The sequence below is a fragment of the Myotis brandtii genome, unplaced genomic scaffold, assembly GCF_000412655.1.
Source record: "Myotis brandtii unplaced genomic scaffold, ASM41265v1 scaffold8, whole genome shotgun sequence".
NCBI classification, from domain to species: Eukaryota; Metazoa; Chordata; class Mammalia; order Chiroptera; family Vespertilionidae; genus Myotis; species Myotis brandtii.
Genome location: NW_005371219.1, coordinates 8022486 through 8043263, shown reverse-complemented (window position 1 = coordinate 8043263; position 20778 = coordinate 8022486). Strand labels below are relative to the sequence as shown.

At 46.1% G+C, this 20778-nt stretch overlaps 1 protein-coding gene across 2 annotated transcripts in view; it reads left to right on the top strand.

Annotated features, from left to right (window-relative positions):
• Positions 1 to 20778, top strand: part of FOXO3 (forkhead box O3) — a 110284-nt gene that overhangs the window by 82265 nt on the left and 7241 nt on the right. The window contains exons 2-3 of one of the 2 annotated variants that reach the window (XM_014531291.1): positions 8779 to 10214; positions 10515 to 10740. In XM_014531291.1, coding sequence (XP_014386777.1) covers positions 8779 to 10179 — 1401 coding nt within the window. In that variant the 3' untranslated portion in view covers positions 10180 to 10214; positions 10515 to 10740. Of the gene's footprint in view, positions 1 to 8778; positions 10215 to 10514; positions 10741 to 20778 lie in introns of those variants that run through there. The other variant, XM_005883820.2, reaches the window with a different exon arrangement.

The following is a 20778-nucleotide window of genomic DNA, read 5'->3' as shown; positions in this document are numbered from 1 at the left end:
GAAGCTATTCGTTCATTGTGCTCCCTGCAGCTTATTCTTTCAGTGGGTACAGTAATCTAGACATTGGCATTAATGTTCTGGGCTGCATTACTGTTTCACCACAAGGTCAGGAGACCTGAGTTTGTCTCAGCTCAGCTGCCACTAACTAGCTGATTGAATTCAGGCATGTCCCTGTATCTCTTTGGTCTTCAATTTCTTTCCCTGTAAAGTTAAGGCTGATTATTACTAGATGGGTTTCATAGCCCTCTCCACTTTTCCCCTTACTTTTTACTGAATTTCCTGGCCTGGTCACTTACATAATGTCATGTAAGTGATTAAACTCTCTGATGTGGTCCTGAATTCTGGATGTATATTTACAATCCCCTTTTATTCTCTCCATTTCCACTCAAAATAAGTTTTCAAACTGGAAAAACTTGCAGATTTAAGTGCCCATTTTGTGTGGCTACCCGTGCACGGTCTTCAAAGAGAATTTAAGTAGCTCGCATGTGTTTGCTGATCCCTTCTGAGAAGGAGCAACAGATTCAATAAAATCAGGGAAGAAGCTGGAGAAGGGGGAGGGGAGGCAAATACTGCAGCTTTAACCTGCTTTGGGGAGACTGATTCCTTCCATGGCTGCCTGTCCTCAGCCCTTGGGGAGAAGGATGTGGGGTTGGAAGCAGGCGGGGTGGGGGAGGGGAGGGTGTTGCAGGGAGGGGTGTGGGCAGAGGTTGCAAGGCTGCCAGGGTTCTCTGTGTGCCGGAAGTGCAGGTTTGGCTGTGGGGAATGGAATGTTCCCTCTTGCCCTCCAAGAGCAGAAACAGCTGTGGAAGAGCTTGAAAAGAAGATTGCTACATGAGAAAAAAAAAATTAATATGAAAGTAAAAACCACTCTAGAAAACGCAACAAAACTGTCTGTAATAGAGCGGTAGCTCTTTAACAGAACTTTCTTCCCATCTAGGATTTCTTTTTTCTGGTGGGGGCAGGACACATTGTCCACCACCAGCCTTTCCTCCCCTAAGAAAGTCTCGTGTGCCTCATTTTGCCTGGATAGAAAATGGGTTCATTATGCTGATCCCAAGATGATGACGACTTTATTCCTCCTAACAAGGGACCAGAACCTGTCGCTTACTGCATGAAAACTTGAAACAAATACTAGTTTTCAAAGGAGATCCCTGTTAGTAGAAGATTATTGTCAGCACATTTAATGGAAATCTTGTTTGTAGCTGGAAATTTAATCCCTCAGCCAAGTTCCCGACAGTATTTATTTTAGAACATCATCTCTTTTAAATAAGTCCCTTAATGGTTTAAACTTTTAGTATTTTAGGCAAGGATAAGCCTGAGCCAGCCTGGAACTTGTCTTGCACATCAGAGTTGATTGTGCAATCTTTTATGTGAGTGTTTAAGTGTTCTTCTGAGTCTGAAAGGCTTTTTTGGCTATTATAGCTGGTATTCCATATAGTTAGAAATAACAACTCTTCTGGTTTCAAGTCTGTTTTACGCCATCATATTTTCTCTACTTGCTTTTTAAAAAATCACAGGTTTTAGCCAGCCCCGATGGAGATAAAATCTAGTGTGAGAGGGCAAGCCAGCTCAAAGCTAATGACTAAATCAGAAGGACCGGCCCTCACACTGCTCCTTCAGATGGTGCCGCTACTTGGCCCTTTGCAGGGTCCACCCCAGGGTCTTTGCACTGAGTGTAATGATGTGGTGTATTTGTCAGTCAAGCAACGAGAAACAGTGTGTGGTTGTTATTAACGTTCCTGAGGCTATCTGTATATGTACTGTCATTCTTGGGAAAGTTCCTGAAGTAATACTTTGCTCGATTCTTAACAATGGAAGCTAATAAGTACCTCAGGGTAGGGGATGGCTTTTTCAGTGGTTATTTTTACCCAGTCTTTTGGCATTTTGCTGGGAGGGCAGTCTATGAAAGGGATTGTGTGAGATTGTGTGCTAATTCAGGGAGGCTTCTGAAAATTACAGGGATCAGTGATTGCCCTAGCCCAGTGGTCAGCAAACTGCGGCTCTCGAGCCACATGCGGCTCTTTGGCCCCTTGAGTGTGGCTCTTCCACAAAATACCACGTGCGGGTGCGCATGTACAGTGCGATTGAAACTTCGTGGCCCATGTGCAGAAGTCGGTATTTGTGGAAGAGCCACACTCAAGGGGCCAAAGAGCCGCATGTGGCTCGCGTGCCGCAGTTTGCCGACCACTGCCCTAGCCCATCCCTTCTTCAGCCTACATCAGGCCTACTTCCGTGAAAGTCCACTTGCCCTCTTTTTTGTCCGTGCCTGTCCATGGTGGGTGGAGGAGTGGCCCAGGCAGGATGGATGACTGTCTGCAAGACAGTGCCAAGCCCAGGACCCTTCCCCTGCCCCCTCACTTTTCCTTTTCTTTTCTGTCCTTTTTTTTTTTAATAAGAAAAAATATATCTGGACCCCAGTGATCTGAAAAATTGCTCTAACTCTCCATTTTACTCTGCACCTATAATCTATGACTTTATCTTCTAAGTGGTGGAAACTTTGACTTAAAGAACATCAACTGTGCTGGGTCACCAGACCTGGGATGACTAGGAATCGGACTGGAGTCAGATTCTCAGTCAGCGGAAACGTGAGAGGGAAACTCCAGTCGTTCTCAGCTCTGATTGCACATTGGACTCACCTGAGGAGCTTTAAAAACGCACCTCTACCCAGGCCCTCCCCGAGACCGCTGAATCGATCTCTAGGAGTGTGGGGCGCACGTGTCTAATGTCCCCCGAGGTGATTTTCAACTGGGCACAGGTGAAGAACTAACACTTAAGAGAAATCAGGGCCTCCTCGAGAGCAATGCCTTTGAAAGAACCTGTCGTTATAAATCAGAGACAGCTTCCCAGACCCTTTCCTGGGCGGTGTCATCAGGGGGCTCTGCTGTGGTGCTCAGTGACTTGTCGTTCCCGTTGGACTTTTCACGTGGCCTTTGTCTTCTGCAGCTCAGCAGATGCGTGTAGTTGAGTCTAGGGGTTTGGCAGGCTCATTCTGAATTGTCAGCGCCCAGACTCAGAGCAGGGGGACCTGCTTGCAATGTTCAAGGTGGAGGAGGACTGTGTTCAAAGGCAGCCCTTTGCAGATGGTCCCCACCAGACTCTCGTAGGGACCAGGGAGACGCCTGCAATCTGCCTGGGGGAAGCAGTGGGTCTGGATTGGGAGCTGACCATCCTCTAACTCTCATTTGGCTGCTTTTTTTGGCCCCTTTTTTTTTTGTGGTGGGTTTTTTTGGGGGGGGGGGGGGGGGGGGGGGGGGGGAGTAGGAAGAGGCTGTCTTTTCAAAGAAAAAAAAGGCACAGGCCTTTAAGAGTTAAATTACCCAACTCCCGTTTTATTTTTAAAGTCAGTGGGTTCCTTGTTGCCGTTGCTGAGAAAGATAAATTGATACCACATGTTGCTTCCAGACAAAACCCTCTCTGTTCCCGGGGAAGCACACGCAGCTGGTGTCTGGGTTAGTGGACAGTCTGCACAAGGTAAACATGGTTAAAGGGGTTGGAGCCGACGACGTAGGGTAGCAACAGTTAAGAAATTACCAGTGACTCCTGCCTGGCACGGCCCCTTTGAAATACTTTTAAGAGTTTGAAATCTTTTCCTGGAAGGCGCCACCCTCTCACCTTTTGGCTTAAAGTAGATGATGCTCGGAAAACAGTAAGTGAACGTTTGTGATGTCACTGCTTCCGTATGTGGGATCAGACAGTTGAGTACTTTGCATGCGTAGTTTCATTTACTCTTCCCAAAGATCCTAGCATATAACAGAGAGGGTGTTTTTAACCCTATTTCATGAAAGGGGCAACCAAAGTTAAGTCAGTTGCCCAAGGTCACAAGACAAATGCCAGGGCCAGGATTCAGCTGGGAGGGAGCTGGCTGACATCAAGGCCGGTGACCTTCCTTCCGCGTCGCACTTCGAACTGCATCTGTGAGTTACCCACCTTGTGAAGTACTGATAGAATGCTTTTTCATTTCAGGCAGCTTCTCTCCCACACCCGAGCTAATCTGCTTTGCGTCCATGTGTCTTTGCAACCAGTTGGTGTATATGTAGTGACCACAGGCACTTTAGCATTAGCAGTAAAGGTATCTTGCAGTAGAAAACTGTCCTCAGGGTCCGGATAACAAGACAAATAACTTGCCAGTTCTGATGAGTACAGTCATCTTCATACTAATTTCTTCGAGGGCGGGGCCACGCAAAGGGACCTCTCAGCTGTGGCCCACACCACCACAGTCAGCCCGAGTGTGAAATGTGGGTTCCCTCATGCTGCCGCCTCCCCACGCCTACTGCACATGCCTCCTTAAAGGAGTGGGCCACTGATTGCGGCTGCAACCCCGCAGGTTTGCCAGTGTTGTTACTCATTAACCACTAAAGCTTGCTTCCGTGTAATTCGTTTTTGTAAAAGGCAAGATTGACATAAAGATGAGATGAAGGGTATTCTTATCTCTTCTTTTCTCTCCTCAGGCACATTGTGATAGATTGGCTTTTAAGGGTTCACTAAACCTTTGGGCCCAAGATAGAGAAAAACTGGCATATTTGTCCCTGATTTGCTCTCCTGTAATTCATCAGTATCTGGAGTTTTTAGGGGTGGATTTAAACTCCCAGAACTGTTCACATGGTTTTGGGTTGGGGTTCTAATAGCTTCTTGGCTCCTTCAGTGAGCAAATGTGATGACAGAGCAGCCTGAGCGCTAACTGTAGGAGTCTTGTCTTGGTTGGTAGTATTTACTTTATCACCTGAGCCTTAAGGAAAGCTAGTGCTTTGGCCAGTCACCATTGGCCTGCCTCAGAGAGTGTATTTCGATGTGATTAGAAAAATCACGCTAGTCCTGTCAAAGCATTTCTCCTGTACCTTCAGCTCCCAACTCCCAAACTAAATTTTAGAAATGTAAACCATTTGGCACAATATATGAATTAGTAGAAAAAAATCACACACTAAATTGGGAGCTAATTTACAGACCCTAATGGAGAGTTCTTTAGAGAACTTAAATTATACATCGTAAGAGGATTTTGCACTTGGCTTGTCTGTGTTTATAAATCCCATTCTTTCACTCCCAGGATTGAAGTGAGGGAGGGGCAGTTTGAAATCTTACAGAAATCTTATCACCATTAACTTTTGTTGTCAGGGAAGGTGGGAAAATATTGCAGTTCTGACATTTTATCTGGCATTTTGTTATTTACCTATTTTGTGCTTTACCAAAATTTAGGTAGAGAAGCTAGTGATTTGAATCATGACCTTTGAAGAAAACCAGAACACATTGCTGGCCTCTGACCTGGACGGGGGTGAAGCAGACATTTGAACTGGAAATGGACAGACGGGCCATATTTATTGGCCTTAGGTCCCCCACCTTCAGATTGTGGATTTCATAAATGGAAGGCTGGCCAGCCTGTATGCTTAGGGGACTGTGAGGATGGTGGTGGCACGGTATTTATTTGTGTTGTCTCAGTAAAGTAACTGGAAAAGCCTGTCTGAGTGTTGTGTGGGCAATACGCCTCAGGAAATGTATTCTGCTGCTAATAACCTCTAAAATGAAGAGTTGAGCAAAGATTGGAGCCCAAAGCTAATCACCCACTTAATAAGTTGGGTTTTGTTTCAGAATCCAAGGGTGGTTAACATTGGTTTGTGTGGTAGCTGCTGTTTTCCCCTTAGAATAAATGTTATGGCCAACTAGCAAAGAAACGCAAACGTGGGCTCTGGAGTGAGTCTTCACTTTCAGGTTTGCTCTTTTGAGAGACTTTTTTTTTTTTAAGGGAAATACCTACTAAATTATTATCACTAACTATTTCATAAACAAAATTACAGTAATAAGATTGTGCTTTTGTATCCTTCTTAAACATTTCTTTCTGTAAATGTTCGCAGATAGGTTGAGTGATGACATCTGAATACTTTGGTGACAGACGTGTGAAAGGTTGTGGTAAAAGCATTGGATTGAAGTTGGGAAAACACATTTCAGTTTAGGTTCTTATAGACCCTAGCTGTGTGACCTTGTGTAAGTTATTTAAAGTCTCTCAGCCTGAGCCTTCATGTCTATGGTGAGGGCACTGATACCACCTTTGCAGGTTTACTGTGAGGATTAAAGACAATGAACCTAACACCTGTGGCCCAGTAGCTAACAGGGCTATAATTAGGCAGGCTCTCATTTCTTCTTCACCCTTGCAATTAGGGCCCTGACACCCTGTGGTTCTGGTCCTGGATGTGGCTATCCCAACCCCTTTACCACATACCCTTATTGGGCAAACAGAAGCTTGGTTTCTGTTTCCAAATGTTAACCAATTGTAGCTTGTAATTTTATAAAATTGCATACATACATTGTTGGGTTTTAGAGTTGCAGTAATAGATGGCCATTAGAAAATCCACATAGGGCATTTTGGAGATCTGTAAGGTGTGTTATTTTTCTCAGTTGACTTAGAATTGGCGAAACTAAAAATACGTTTTAAAAAATATTGTTTTTCTAAATGCTTTTTTTAAAAGGAGGGATCATTGGAAACTTATGATTGCTCATTGTTAATTCTGGGTGTTGGTATGAACTCTTTTCAACATCTAGAGCAAAGGAGCCTGGCCAGGGCAGGAGTAATTAGGCCAGTGTCCACATTGGCCCCGCATAGCCTTAGGACTTTGTTGTTTTCTCACCAGGAAGCTTGAGTTTAAGTTTTTATTTAATATATCTAGTCATCTGAGTACTCAGTAGTAGAACCACCTTGCACTTGCCTGTTTTTTGAACCCTGCAGAATGAGTTTTAAAAGCATGCTTTATATCTACTTTATTGAGAAAGTGTTTTCCTTTTTAAAGAAATGTAATTTCTGAACCATTAGCAGAGACGTCATTATTCTTTTAAAAACCATAAGAGTAAAAGGGAAGCAGGATAGATAGTCTCTTGGGCAAAGTTCATCTCATCAGATACTCAGCATGTTGCCTTATTTCTTCTCTCAAATGTGTCTTTATGGCTGTGGTAGAAATACCGACTTATGACCCAGGGCTGCTAATGCCATTGCCCAGCCCAAGATGTAGGCCCTCCTTGCAAGGGAACATATACGTGGGAAACACTGTGAGTATTTTGAGTTATTTACTTATGGTAACAGCCTGCTGACTTCGTGTTTTAAAAACATTTGGTAGAACACATGTATTTGTATCATCTTCTACATAAATACACATGGTGATTGCCAATTTTTAAAAAACTAGGGTAACATTTAGGATTGCTCATATTTAATATACAGCATCAATACCTTTTGTCTTTAACTTGGAAATACAAACTCATCTGGCCTTCAGGTGCTGTTCCAAATGTGGAGAATACCACCAACTCCTCTCTTTTACTGCCCCTGAGACATTTTACAGGTTAGAATGAGCCCGCACCAGGCTGTGTGCTCTCCTCATGGACTCTGTACTTGACGGTAGCAGCAAGAACACCCTGCCTTGGTGGCGTGACAGGCTCCTGAAGTATATTATCATATATCATCCTTACATCATCCCTGTCAGGGAGGGATGGTTTGGATATTTTTATGGCTATCATGAAGATGGGTACCTGAACCTACATCAGACAGATTACATGATTTGCTCAGGGTCACGTGGCTGGTCAGTGGCAGAGATAAAACTGGATCTGGGTCATCCCTGTCAACTGGGCTTATCTACCAAGCCAGCAGGATTCTTGCAAGATGGGTATAGTCATTAGTGTTTAGGGGATGTTTGGCCCTATTTCTCTTTTTAAAAAATAAACTTTTAAGTTTAGAATAGTTTTAGATTTGCGAAAAGTTGCAGAACTGGTATAGAGAGTTCTCATATGCCCAATGTCATTTCCCCTATTGTTAACATGTTGTATTAGTTTGGTACATTTGCCACAAAGAATGACCAGTATCGATACAGATTGCCTTCGTTTTTACCTCCTGTCCTTTTTCTGTTCCAGCATCCCACCTAGGACACCACATCACATGTAGTCATCATGCCTCCTTAGGTTCCTTATGGCACTGGACAGGCCTTTGTTACATGTCCCTTATTTGGGATCTGTCTGATGTTTTCTCTCATGGTTAGACGGGGTGATGGGTTTTGGAAGGAAGACGGCAAAGGAGGTGCATTTTCATCACATCATATTGAGAGGAGATAGTATCAACATGACTTATCCCTAGTGATGTTGCCCTTGATCATCTGGCTAAGATCACATTTGTCAGGTTCCCCACTATATAGTTACTTCCCCCACCCTTCCCTTACTGCACTCTTTGGAAGGAAGTGACTATGCTCAGACCACATTACTTTGAATGGGGGAGTATCTATATAAATGAGATACTTGAATGGGAGACTTGCTTACTTCTGCCAACTCAGCAAATCCTACTCTACAGGCTTTTTTCTTACATCTGTCAGGTGTGAAATTGTGGTTGGAGGAGATGGTCATAGGTAAAATTTCACAGTGGTTCTGAGTTCATTAGATGTTAAGAAAATGTAGATGCTGCCTATACACTAGGGGAGAATAAAATAGCACCTGGGTGATTAATTACCATCAGAGAGCCAGGGAGGTTTGTTGCAAAGTGTGAACTTCAGTTTAGGAAATACAGTTACAGAAAGGACAACAGAACTTCGGAATTTGTGAAAAACTGTCAGTGAGCTGATACAGTCCCATCATCTCCTGAATATGAAACCACCTCCCACCTCCAAAATAGGAAACTTGCCATTTGCAGTGTCATTTAGTTCCAAGCCATGGAGGGTCATGCAGGCATTTAAAAATTAGCATGATCAACTATTTCTTCTTGGTGCTCAGTTTTCAGACCATTCTGGCTCATATTCCACATTTTCCCTCCTCTCTTTACAGAATTCTATCCGACACAACCTCTCGCTACACAGCCGGTTCATGCGGGTCCAGAATGAGGGGACTGGCAAGAGCTCTTGGTGGATCATCAACCCCGACGGAGGGAAGAGCGGGAAGGCACCCCGCCGGCGGGCTGTCTCCATGGACAACAGCAACAAGTATACCAAGAGCCGTAGCCGTGCAGCCAAGAAGAAGGCAGCCCTGCAAACAGCTCCTGAGTCAGCAGACGACAGTCCCTCCCAGCTCTCCAAATGGCCTGGCAGCCCCACATCTCGCAGCAGCGATGAGCTGGATGCATGGACGGATTTTCGCTCGCGCACCAATTCCAATGCCAGCACGGTCAGCGGTCGCCTATCACCCATCCTGGCGGGCACAGAGCTGGATGACGTCCAGGATGACGACGCGCCACTCTCCCCCATGCTTTATAGCAGCTCAGCCAGCCTCTCACCCTCCGTCAGCAAGCCGTGCACGGTGGAGCTGCCCCGGCTGACCGACATGGCAGGCACCATGAATCTGAATGATGGTCTGGCTGACAACCTCATGGATGACCTGCTGGATAACATCCCGCTCCCACCGTCCCAGCCGTCCCCCGCCGCGGGGCTCATGCAGAGGAGCTCTAGCTTCCCATACACCACCAAGGGCTCCGGCCTGGGCTCTCCAACCAGCTCCTTCAACAGCACAGTGTTTGGACCCTCATCTCTGAATTCCCTGCGCCAGTCTCCTATGCAGACCATCCAAGAGAACAAGCCAGCCACCTTCTCTTCCATGCCGCACTATGGCACCCAGACACTCCAGGACCTGCTCACTTCAGACTCACTCAGCCACAGCGATGTCATGATGACCCAGTCGGACCCCTTGATGTCTCAGGCCAGCACCGCTGTGTCTGCCCAGAACTCCCGCCGGAATGTGATGCTTCGCAATGACCCAATGATGTCCTTTGCAGCCCAGCCTAACCAGGGGAGTTTGGTCAATCAGAACTTGCTCCACCACCAGCACCAGACCCAGGGCGCTCTCAGCGGCAGCCGTGCCTTGTCGAATTCTGTCAGCAACATGGGCTTGAGCGATTCCAGCAGCCTTGGGTCAGCCAAACACCAGCAGCAGTCTCTTGTCAGCCAGTCTATGCAAACCCTCTCGGACTCTCTCTCAGGCTCCTCTTTGTACTCAACGAGTGCAAACCTTTCCGTCATGGGCCACGAGAAGTTCCCCAGCGACCTGGACCTGGACATGTTCAATGGGAGCTTGGAATGTGACATGGAGTCCATTATTCGCAGTGACCTCATGGATGCCGATGGGTTGGATTTTAACTTTGATTCCCTCATCTCCACACAGAACGTTGTTGGTTTGAACGTGGGGAACTTCACTGGTGCTAAGCAGGCCTCATCTCAGAGCTGGGTGCCAGGCTGAAGGCTCACGGAGGAAAGGGGAAGTGGGCAAAGCAGGTTAGTGCCCAGTGCTATGGCATCATAATAACCACGTGGGGGTGTCTGGGGGCGGGGGGGGGCTGCCTTTTATTTAGTGTGAACTTGACTCCACGTTGAGAAACGTAGAGCTATGAAGCAGTGGTGTACAGTTTACACAGCAACATAGCTCCCAACCAGTTCATCTCCGAGTTCTACCTGCAAAACAAATAGGGCTGTCAGGTGCCCCTCCCCACGAGCTGACAGCTCAGGAATTGTATTGCCCATAAAAAGAACACACACACACACACATTCATAAATGTCATTCTTCTTTGTATCCAGTCACCCTTGCTGACCTATGACTCTGGTCCCCCTATTTGATGGATGGATGAGGACAGAAGGGAAGGGGAGGAAGGCAGGACCTGAGTCACACAAACTTCAAGGTTAAGGACTCAGCCAAAGGACTTTCTTAGATTCCCCGGTCCAACACCCTTATTGTTGATCTTCGATGTTATCATTTCATCTTCCTTTCCATTAAAGTAATGATTTGCAGGTACTTCGAATTTAACTGTAGAATATGTATTCTGGACTCCTTCATACATGCATACTGATATTTCCATCAGAAGCAAAATTCTTCACCATAGTACGAAGCATCTTTATTAGGGAGCATTCAGCATCTGAGCCTTAAAAAGAGCAAAAGAATTAAATTGAAAACAGAAGTGTTTATGTTAGAGCACTTACTCAAGGGCGTCTTGATCCCCACTGTATAAATGATGTCAGGTTCTAAACAGAGTGACATGGGCTGTGAATAGTGGCAGATTTTTAAAATTGTGGCATTTCAATACTGTTGGAACTGGAAAGATCACGCAGCATGATGTGGTAAGAAAAGTATTTGATTGGCATCAGAAGTTGAGTGTTCAGTACGCTTCTGCTTTCTGGCTGCTCTTGAGAGAGTGTCAGCCCCTGAGCCTCAATTCCCATTTTATAAAAGGAGGCTGATAGCCACTGGTACTATACAGGGTTATTGCAAGAATCAAATGCACTGAGGTATGTGAAAGTGCTTTGTAAAACTGCAATGGGCTGAAGTGGGTACGGTATAAATTAGGTAAGCATACTGCCTAACAGATGAGTAGTAAGCAGAGAGCGCAGGGAGGTTAAGTAGTTTGTCCAGGGTCACACAGCTGGACCCAGAATCCATATTTCTTGAATGGCTGGGACCATAATAGTTCTTTCTAATTTTATCTAGATCAGGGGTCCTCAAACTTTTTAAACAGGGGGCCAGTTCACTGTCCCTCAGACCGTTGGAGGGCCGGACTATAGTTTAAAAAAAAACTATGAACAAATTCCTATGCACACTGCACATATCTTATTTTGAAGTAAAAAAACAAAACGGGAACAAATACAATATTTGTATTTGCATGTGGCCCGCGGGCCGTAGTTTGAGGACCCCTGTTCTAGATAGTAAAAAATGGGAAGTGCTTTGGACTGGAGCTAGAGTAGCAGATAATAGACAAGCTTGTCCTGAAACTCTCCTCCTCAAGCAGTGAGATGAGCCCTGAGGTCTTCTGCTAATAGGTTTGCACCCCAGACCTTCCCATGTTCAAGGACTCTGCTCTGTGCTTCAGCTCCTTTTGACTTACTTGTTTTTTAATCTCAGAAAGCATTTTACACCCTTCTTTAAATGGTATAAGAGGAAAATGGGATTCGAAGCATAAAAAGCTGAGCCTTGTTTAACCCTCTGCCCTGGTGAAGGAGTTACAAGGGTCTCCTCGAGTGAGCGCACTCCCGCTCATGAGTACTTGTAGAAAGTGGAATGTCAAGAGCGTTGTGAAGCTGAAGGCTTCTCGCTTTCCCAGGCATACGCGGGCCCCGCATGGAACTCAGACATCTGTTTTCAGTCATTTAATAGCCACTGAGGTAGTAAAGAGACTGTAATGGAACCTAAAGAGGGGACACTTTCGTGCCAGCCAGTTCAGGTCATACCCGAACTCGGGTGGTGGAGACTGGCCTTGAGAAATTTGGATACTTGGCTTTTAGAAGAATAAAGAGTTTGTCTTCCTTTAAGAAGAGGAATGCAATTGTGGCTTCAAAAGACACAAGATGTTTTAATTTTGGTGGAGTTGTAAGGAGGCCACTTTCTAGCTCATTAAAAAGAGTAAGTGCAGAAGAAAATGTACTGTCAATTTTTGTCTGATTTTTGTCAGTGTAGATTTTCCATTGAGTTGAATAGCAGACCTTTCTAGTGTATGTGTAATTCTAAGATTGTATAAAAATATTGTAAGGGATATTTAGTCCTTAAGTTTTTAAAACATGAATGAAGAAACGTCATGGAGACGGGGGATGGGGAGTACTTTGAGGGAGTCTGGTTTCTGGGTTTAGGGTTTCCATTTTGCTTTGAAATGAATTGCTCCTGTAGACAGCCAGGAGCATGTGTGGCCTGATGTGTGTTCTTTACTTTTAAACTTGTGGCTATCACTATATTGAAGGTTCCTAAATTGACAAAACAGGCCTGAGGTCACAATGTCAGGCCTCACCTCACCCAGATTAAGCACCCAAGGTTCCCCAGAGTCATTGTACTGACTTCTTTAAACCAGAAGTCTTGTATTCTCCGGACTCACTTCCTGACTTGCTAACTGAAGGTCATGTGAGCCTGAATTGGAGCCATCTGGTTTACAGAGCAGTCGGTCCAGTCAAAGTCTCGCTGGAGAACTGTGGCGAGATGTTCTCTGGAGGGCTGAGTGTTTCCCACATGTCACTCACTTAGACCACATGTAAAATCCCTCAGCCTGTGGGTCTATCTGGAAAAGAAAAGAGTAACCATACCTTTTCATGAGGGCCAGCTGCTGGGGTGTAAAGGGCTTTGTCCTCTCTCAGGCACCCATAAAACTTGGTGAAGAAACATACAAGTTGCAGCAGAGATGTCTGTGAGCGACTGTAGTAGTTGCAAAGCTGAGTTTCTAATAAGCCCTCCTGAGTTTGACACGTGTCTGCTCTCGGAGGGAAAGCAGCATCAATCTCACTGTAGTTTTGATGTCAAAAGATGCCTAATTTCACAAGCTCTTTCATTCATCTTCATCTTTTGGCATTTGAAGACACCCCATTAGGGAGCAGCCCAGGATTTCATTTTAAACTACTTTATGATAAGGATTGGAAAACATCAACCAGGAAATAGCCCAGATGGAGGGGAGAAGGGTAGTTTTCTTTCTGTTTCTGCCACTGGTCATGTCACTGATGAGTCTCTTAGAACTGAAGGTTTCTCGTCTATGAAAAGAGGACAGGATCGTAGAGTTTTAAAGGTACAGCGTATGTATAATTTTAAACCTGAAACCTAACATCTGTCTGTGAAATGGTCCTAATTAGAGGTACATGATGGCATGGAAATATAAAGAAACCGTGGCAAACCAGTGTGGAAACAGCAGGCTCCAGCGTTGGAGGCCATGATGAATTTACATTGAGGCTATTTCCCAAAAGGAGCATATCTTCGATACTTGCTAGAGTTAACTTTGAATGCTGTGATTCTATTATGTCTTTATTCATGTTGGGAGATAGGACTAATTCTAACCAAATACAGGCAATACGGGCTATTCCTGCCACATTTTTTCCTTGGTGTAGGTCTTTCTGTGTCAGGGAATGTAGCGCATGGTAAATATGAATCTGTACATATTGCATGGAGAATATCCTTTGGTTTTTTTGCACTGTTGCTGTAGTCTAGTCTTTGGTTACAATGCACCAGCCTCAAGAACTCTGCATCTGCCAGGTTCTTACCTGTTACAAAGCCCCAAGCCTGAAGTGCCATTCATGGAGAGAGTGGCTGCCTGGATCTTGTTGATGGCAGTGAAGGAAAATTGACAGAGCTGTGAAAAGGGGTTCTCTGTGCAGAGGCTGGTACACTCCTTCCATGCATTCATTTCCCTGGAAAGCAGGGACAGCACGCCCGGGCCGCTCTTCCCGGGCCTGTTAGTTTTCCAGTGCACCTGTGGTCACCTCTGGCCAGCCTGCTAGACGTGGGGACAGAGCCTGTGTGACTCTCACTTCAAGCAGTTGCATTTATAAGTGGCTTTCTGGAAGGTCTCTTTTGGTCACAGAGCTTATGTGGAGCATAAATAAATGGGGTGAAAATCGCCAGAATTACCACCGGAAATTCTTGTAAACTTCAAGCTCCCATTAAATGCTTCTTTTTAGAGTGTTCATAATGCTCAATATTCAACATCTAATAAATAACGTTTCAGAGCAGAGCCCCAGGGACAGTGAGCTGAAGTGGGTGGCTGGCTCATGTCCAGCTGTGATGAGCCTGCTCTAGAAATCAAACATCAACTAAAGCAAGCGTCCTGAGGGCTTTTCACAGAAACCTGTATCTGGGTTTAGTCTGACTCTGGCCTCTTAGTATTATGGAGCTCCTGAAGTACGAGGGCCTATGTTTTTATCCCCCAAACAAAAACAGACCGTGTGAGAATGGAATAGGTCAATAGGACATTTGAAGGCAAGGTTGTCCCCGAAAACCAAGCATGTAAGATTGCCACACACCCTTGGGTCCTTTGCTTCAACCTTGCATGTAAGGCAAGGCAGTCTTTTCCTCACTACCACCACTGCTCCACCTCCCCAACCAGGCCATTCATTTCTTGGGGGTAGAGAGAACCCCTGTTTTATTTGCCTCTATGCCCTGTGCCCAATGCACTGCAGGTGCTCCATAAATGAATTTTTAATGAATTCAGGCTTCTCTTGAGCACATGTACTAATGTGGGGGCCTACCATTATGCCAAGCAGCTCATCCAGCCTTAGAACCCACTCCATGGCTGAGAAGAGCTTGATTAATATGATAAGGGCGTACAAAACACTCAGAAAGAATCAAGGGCAAAAAGGCCAAGAGTCCATAGTAATCAAGGGCGTTGTTGACCTTTTTCAGCACTACGCTAGGGCAGGATTTCTTCAGGGGCTTCCTTAGAACACAGGTCCTATGGTTTGAAGAAAAAGAATTTGGTTCAAGACATCAGAGAGGCAAGACAAGCCTGTTCCTGAAACACACCACTCTGTGGCGAGCGCCTGTGCCCTTGGTTGCTGGTGTTTTGTTTCTTTCTCTTCCCACTAACAGACGTGGACCTTCCCCTGTAATTCTAGATACTCTGTTTTTTTAAGAACCTCTTCTTTGTGTGCTGAAATCTATAACATTCATGTATTAAAGGATGAGAATTACTTAGTCATGAAGGCCTCGGAGTTAATTCCAGTGTTCTGAAGGATAAAACTTTAATTGGCAGTCTTGGCTTGATTGAAGGTTTGCATATCAGTATGTCTTCTCCCTTCCCCTCCCACTTCTCTCTCCTCTGTCTCTTTTCTCTCTTGTGAAGAAGTTTGGACCATAATTTTTTTTAAGTAGTCATGTCTGTGTGGAGTGTTTGATTTGACTCCTTGGGGAAATTAATGGCCAAGAAGAGAAGGCCAGAGGTTCTAGGTTGAAATCCACTGGGCCTCCATTTGTATCCATGCCACTGTAATTAACTGGAACTTCCATTGGTCATTTGTGCGTTCAGTTGATCAGAAAGCAATACAGCCCAGCCTATCTGTAAGTAATCAGAAAATACTGGCTGATAGACCTGTTAGACGGTGTCCCGTTGGTCTGCCTCTTGAGTGCCTCAGGCCAGAGCACTCCCTACCCAGCCCCACTCAGTCCATGTTGCCCTGCTGGCTGGGGGCCAGGGCCATGGAAAGGAGGTCCAGGCACTTACACCGCAGTGCTGTCAGGCTGAGCAGGGAGGTGAGGGTCACTCGTGCCACGTAAAATGCAGACTTATCTCACTCCAGGAATCAGTGCTCCGGCTAGACCCCTGGCGTCAGGATGGTCAGGATGGCCCTTTGCCTCTCTGCAGATCTTGATTCCCCCCCTTGAGTCGCTCCTTTCAGCTCCTCCTTGGTTCCCTTCGCCTGTTACACTGGTGTGATTGTTGTTTCTTGGCCACCGCCTGTGTCACCTGCATGCCCTGGTCATACCTTACAGGAGGATGAGTGGGACTAAAATAGCCGATTTTGTATTTTCAATTTCAGAGTCACCTTGGAGAAAATTAGATTGTTTTCACAACTGTATTATCTAACGCAGGAAGAGAAGACTTTAGAGACCCTTCTCTCCCATGCTTGGTAGTGGGATGCTTAGGTGGGTGGTGCGCCATGCCCCAGGGCCCCAGAGCATCCCAGCCTGGAGGGTGGCTGCACCCTCTCCGTCATCCCCCACCCCCTCCAGCCAGTGAATGCAGTGTAGGGTCACACAGGATGGGGTCGCAGCCGGCAAACTAAACATTGTGATATTCAGGTCCTGGTTATGGCTAAACATTTGCTCCTGGACTGGAGTTCCCTTTTGTTTGTAAACAGTGAGTCACTTTAGTGATGACAGCAGTTTGAGAGTTAGAATAGCAAGACTCTTAATTTGGGGGCTGGTAATAAAGGATGTGTATGGCGGGATGTGAAAAGGTAAATTTTTGATTAAATACTTACTACTTAAAATGTTTTTATTAATGTTCTAAAATTAAATTAGTTGAATGTTAAAATTGTGCCTCCTATTGATCCTTAGGGGGTTTCATGAGTTTCAGAAACTTGATCGGAACTATCCTCCCCCCAAAAAAGGCATTAAAATTCCAGGTCTTGCCCCACAAGCAGTAGGGTTTCTGCCCAGATTCAAATAAGACCAAGTCTTAGCAAACATGAGTAGTTCTAAAATGCTTCTGGAAGCCGAGCTCTGAAAGGGTGGCATTTGAATTGGCAGAGAAGAGAGGGCTATTCCAGAAGGACGGTTCGGCCCTTTATTCAGCCACCGTGTGTTGCACAGCTCATCTGTGTGTCAGCTTTGCAGGCTTCTTGGGACGTCAAGAAAACTTTGTTTCCCCGGCGAGAATATGTGCTTGAGAGTAAATACCATGTCCCCGACAGGGCTCTTAAAATAGTTGGTGCTTCATCGGTGATTTGACTTGAAGCTTTTGCTCTGTTTTCAAGGAATTCAACATTTCAGGAGCTTAACGTCTATGAAAAAGTAACCCTTCTGGGTACCATGTGATTAGGTGCCCGGTGAGCGGTTGAGGAGTTTAGTAGAGGACAACCTAGAGAAGGAGGGCTGGATGGATGGGTGTGATTCACATGGGCGGGGAGAGCAAACCAGACACAGTGTGACTGCACCTGCCTTACGGACGAGGAGGTCTGTTCGCAAAGCCCAGATGAGGACCACGGAACCTGACCCCAGAGGCCTCGGCCAGCGAAGGTGTTTGGATGTTATAATAGGGTTAATGACCATGAGTCCAGAGAAGGTCCACATGCCCCTTCAAGGCACTTGCCTTAAAAATGGTTCTTTAAAAGGACATAATAAGAAACTGTACATGCTGTTCTGTGCGGTTTGAAAATCTAAGAATCTTTAGGAAATAGGAGACCTCTGCAACTTGGTTATTGACAGTGGATTAATCCGTACATTTGTGCCATGTCCGTCACCATATTGTAGTCTGGGTACACAAAGAATATGGGTTGATGTAATCCCTGCCCCAATATAAAGTCAGGTAGGACATTCCCTGCAGTTTAAGCCTCGTTGCAGGTCACCCCGGCTCTCGCTGTGAAGTGTGAGGACGGTTGCTTCTCTCCTGTGCTCCCTGTGCCCTGTTAGCACAGCACCGAGGCCGGCAGGAAGGGCATCCACACTGGCTCGAAGTTTGGACGCGTCCGGGAGGCAGAGGCTCTATAGAGGCTTGTCACCAGCCTTCACAGGCAGGCTCCTCCTGCCACCTTGCAAAAGCCCAGAAGTTACTGGGAGATGGCAGAAAGCGTGCCTGCCTACACAGACACGCTTTTCTGTACACAAACAGCCTTTCTTTTTTTTTTTTAATAGTGCATATAGGTGAATGTCTTCCCAGTATCTCCCTAAGTGGCCCCTTTGCCACAAGAAGCTTATTTTAAGCATCCCTGTCACATCCTCACCTTCTTCATAAGCATTTCCTTGCCCATCAGAAAACACCAGAGCCTATGGGCTGTGTTTCCTGGAAACTTGCGTTTCCTTTTTGGGAGGCTCCTCAACTGAATGCAGATTGGCCTCCAGCCTGGCCAGAGCTTCCATACCTACCTCTTCTTCTTCCCTCGCCGACTTTTCCTTGTCTAAGCTGGCAAGTTGACAGCACTTGCCAACATGTATTTCCCTGGAGCGGCACCTCCCACACCCCTTCTCTGGCAGTCACGGAGGACGGCGCTGCTCAGCTCAGGCCAAGGCTGGATTGTAAGCCCCCAGGCCCTGTCAGTGGCCCCAGGCTGGTTTCCATGCACCTCCCTGGATCCTCTTTATCACCCACTCCAACCTGGAAGACACTGAAAAATCACCAAAGTAAGCCAGTGTTGTGTCCATGCGCACTGTCTGGAGCTGCTGCATGTTTTGCCTGTGAAGGTGACCTCCAAGGGAACTGCTTCCGTTTGCGTGTTCCAAAAACATAGGTGGCTGCCTGACCCAAGGACCCCCCCCCCCCAAAAAAAAAAAGCCATCTTTTTCTAGGGTGACACCAGCTACAAAACCCTCGGTGGATGCTGGCAGATGGCGGTGGCTCATTATGAACTGGGTGTCCCTTGGCTCCCTCTGGGGCAGAGCAGAGGGGGTGGCAGGCAGGCGTCTCTTTGCTCTCAGGGGCAGAAACAGCCACACTCTGAAATACAGCCCTGCTCTCCGAACGCTGCGTGAGGCTCCGCTGTCAGATTGTGTGAACATCCATTCGTTTTCTTTTCTATCCTGAATGTTCATAGTTATAGTCCCCAGCTTGCCCCAGGGGTTGCAAGTTTGGCTTAAATGATCCGTATGTTTGATTTTATTTCTCAGGCAGACTTTCCTCCAACATGTTTTAGTTTTAGCTAAGAGAGCAGTCGATGACCTTCCTGGGTTTGTGGATGTCTCTTTTTCCTCCGGTGGCATATTTGGTATTGGGGTCCTGTTCCTTTCTTCTCTGCCAAGAAGATGAAAACACTACTGAAAACCCCAGATCTGCCGCCTGGGAGTTACTTTGTGGGAAGACAGCAGTAGGAACGTTTATGTTTTTATTCCCAGATTAAAGTTGATTGGGGTTGTTATGTTTTGTGTCGAGTTTTTTTGGAGGCGTTGCCCTTTCTTGGAACATCACGTGATTTCGTGGTGCTAATTAGGCAGAAACTTGTCTTCCCTACAGATGCCAAGATTATAGAGGGACTTACTCTCACCAGAGACCAGATGACAGCGTCCATAGGTCATTTTAGCATGGGCCTCATCCTGCGGCCTCCCCATTTTATTTTCCTTGCATCAACAGCCCAATTTCAAACTTATTTATTGGGCAAGGAGGGGGAGAGGGGGATCTTCTCCTATTAATGCAAGTCACTGATGGGATAGCACATTTTCATATTTCTTGTTAGTTGGCCTGTTGCCTAGTAACTGTAAAGTGATAGCTGTAATTCCCTTCAGCTGTATGCTTTCTTTTCCTTCCAAGTTTTGCTTAATCTGATGTGTTTTTAAACTTAGCAGAGCATTAGCATATGCACATGAGCCCCACAGTTAACTACAACGTCTCTCTTTAGATGATGTAAGAATGGTGGGGTCTTCACTGAAATCCATGAGACTTGTACCCAACCTGAGAATCATTAAATTCCCAGCTCAGTAGCTGAGCTCACTCCTAAATGTGCTCCCTCACCCCTTCAGTCCTTGGTGGAGTCAGGTAAACGTGCAAACATTGCCTCACCAAAGAGTGGCCATAAATCTCAGGCAGGTGAGGCAGCCTGCCTTGTGACTGCTTTCAGTCATCAGGCCTTCCTAATGACTCCGGTTCTCCTCTTGGAAGGATCTTGTATTTCTGTTCAGAACTTATCTGGTTTCTTTATGTTTTCACATTATTTTACGATCTGTTTGCCTTCCATCACGGAGAAAACAAGTCGCCTCTCTGTTCTGTGGAGTGGGAGTTTTTGTATAAAATTTGTTTGAGAGCTGCCTCTACACCTGGGCCTGGGCCTGGGCCTCTCTGGCTTAATCTCCAAGCACAGGTAGTTTCTGCACAGGTGGGAGGCGCACCTGTGAGACTGGGGGAGTTCCAGCACCTAGCGCCACAGGTGGCCCCCAGGCCATTCTGAAGGAAGGGAAAGTGAGAACCACGCATCTCCTCTTTTTTAAAAAAATATATTTTATTGACTTTTCACAGAGAGGAAGGGAGAGGGATAGAGAGTTAGAAACATCGATGAGAGAGGAACATCGATCAGCTGCCTCCTGCACACTCCCCACTGGGGATGTGCCCACAACCAAGGTACATGCCCTTGGCCGGAATCGAACCTGGGACCTTTCAGTCTGCAGGCTGACGCTCTATCCACTGAGCCAAACCGGTTAGGGCCACGCATCTCCTTTTTAATGATGCTTCCTGAAGAGTCTGGGCCTTTTGATGAAGGAATGGGCATTTGGCCTCAGGATTGTTGTTGGTTGTGCCCATGTGGGCCTCCTGCCCAGGTTCAGGGCTGATGCCTGTTCTGCCTAGAATGATGCCCTATTGGGGGCTATCGTGCCCTCCGCCTCCTTCCTTCCTATGCTGAGCCAGCCCCAGCATCAGAGCAAGCTGTATGCTTGGCCTGTGTACGTGTGGAAGAAATATGTCAC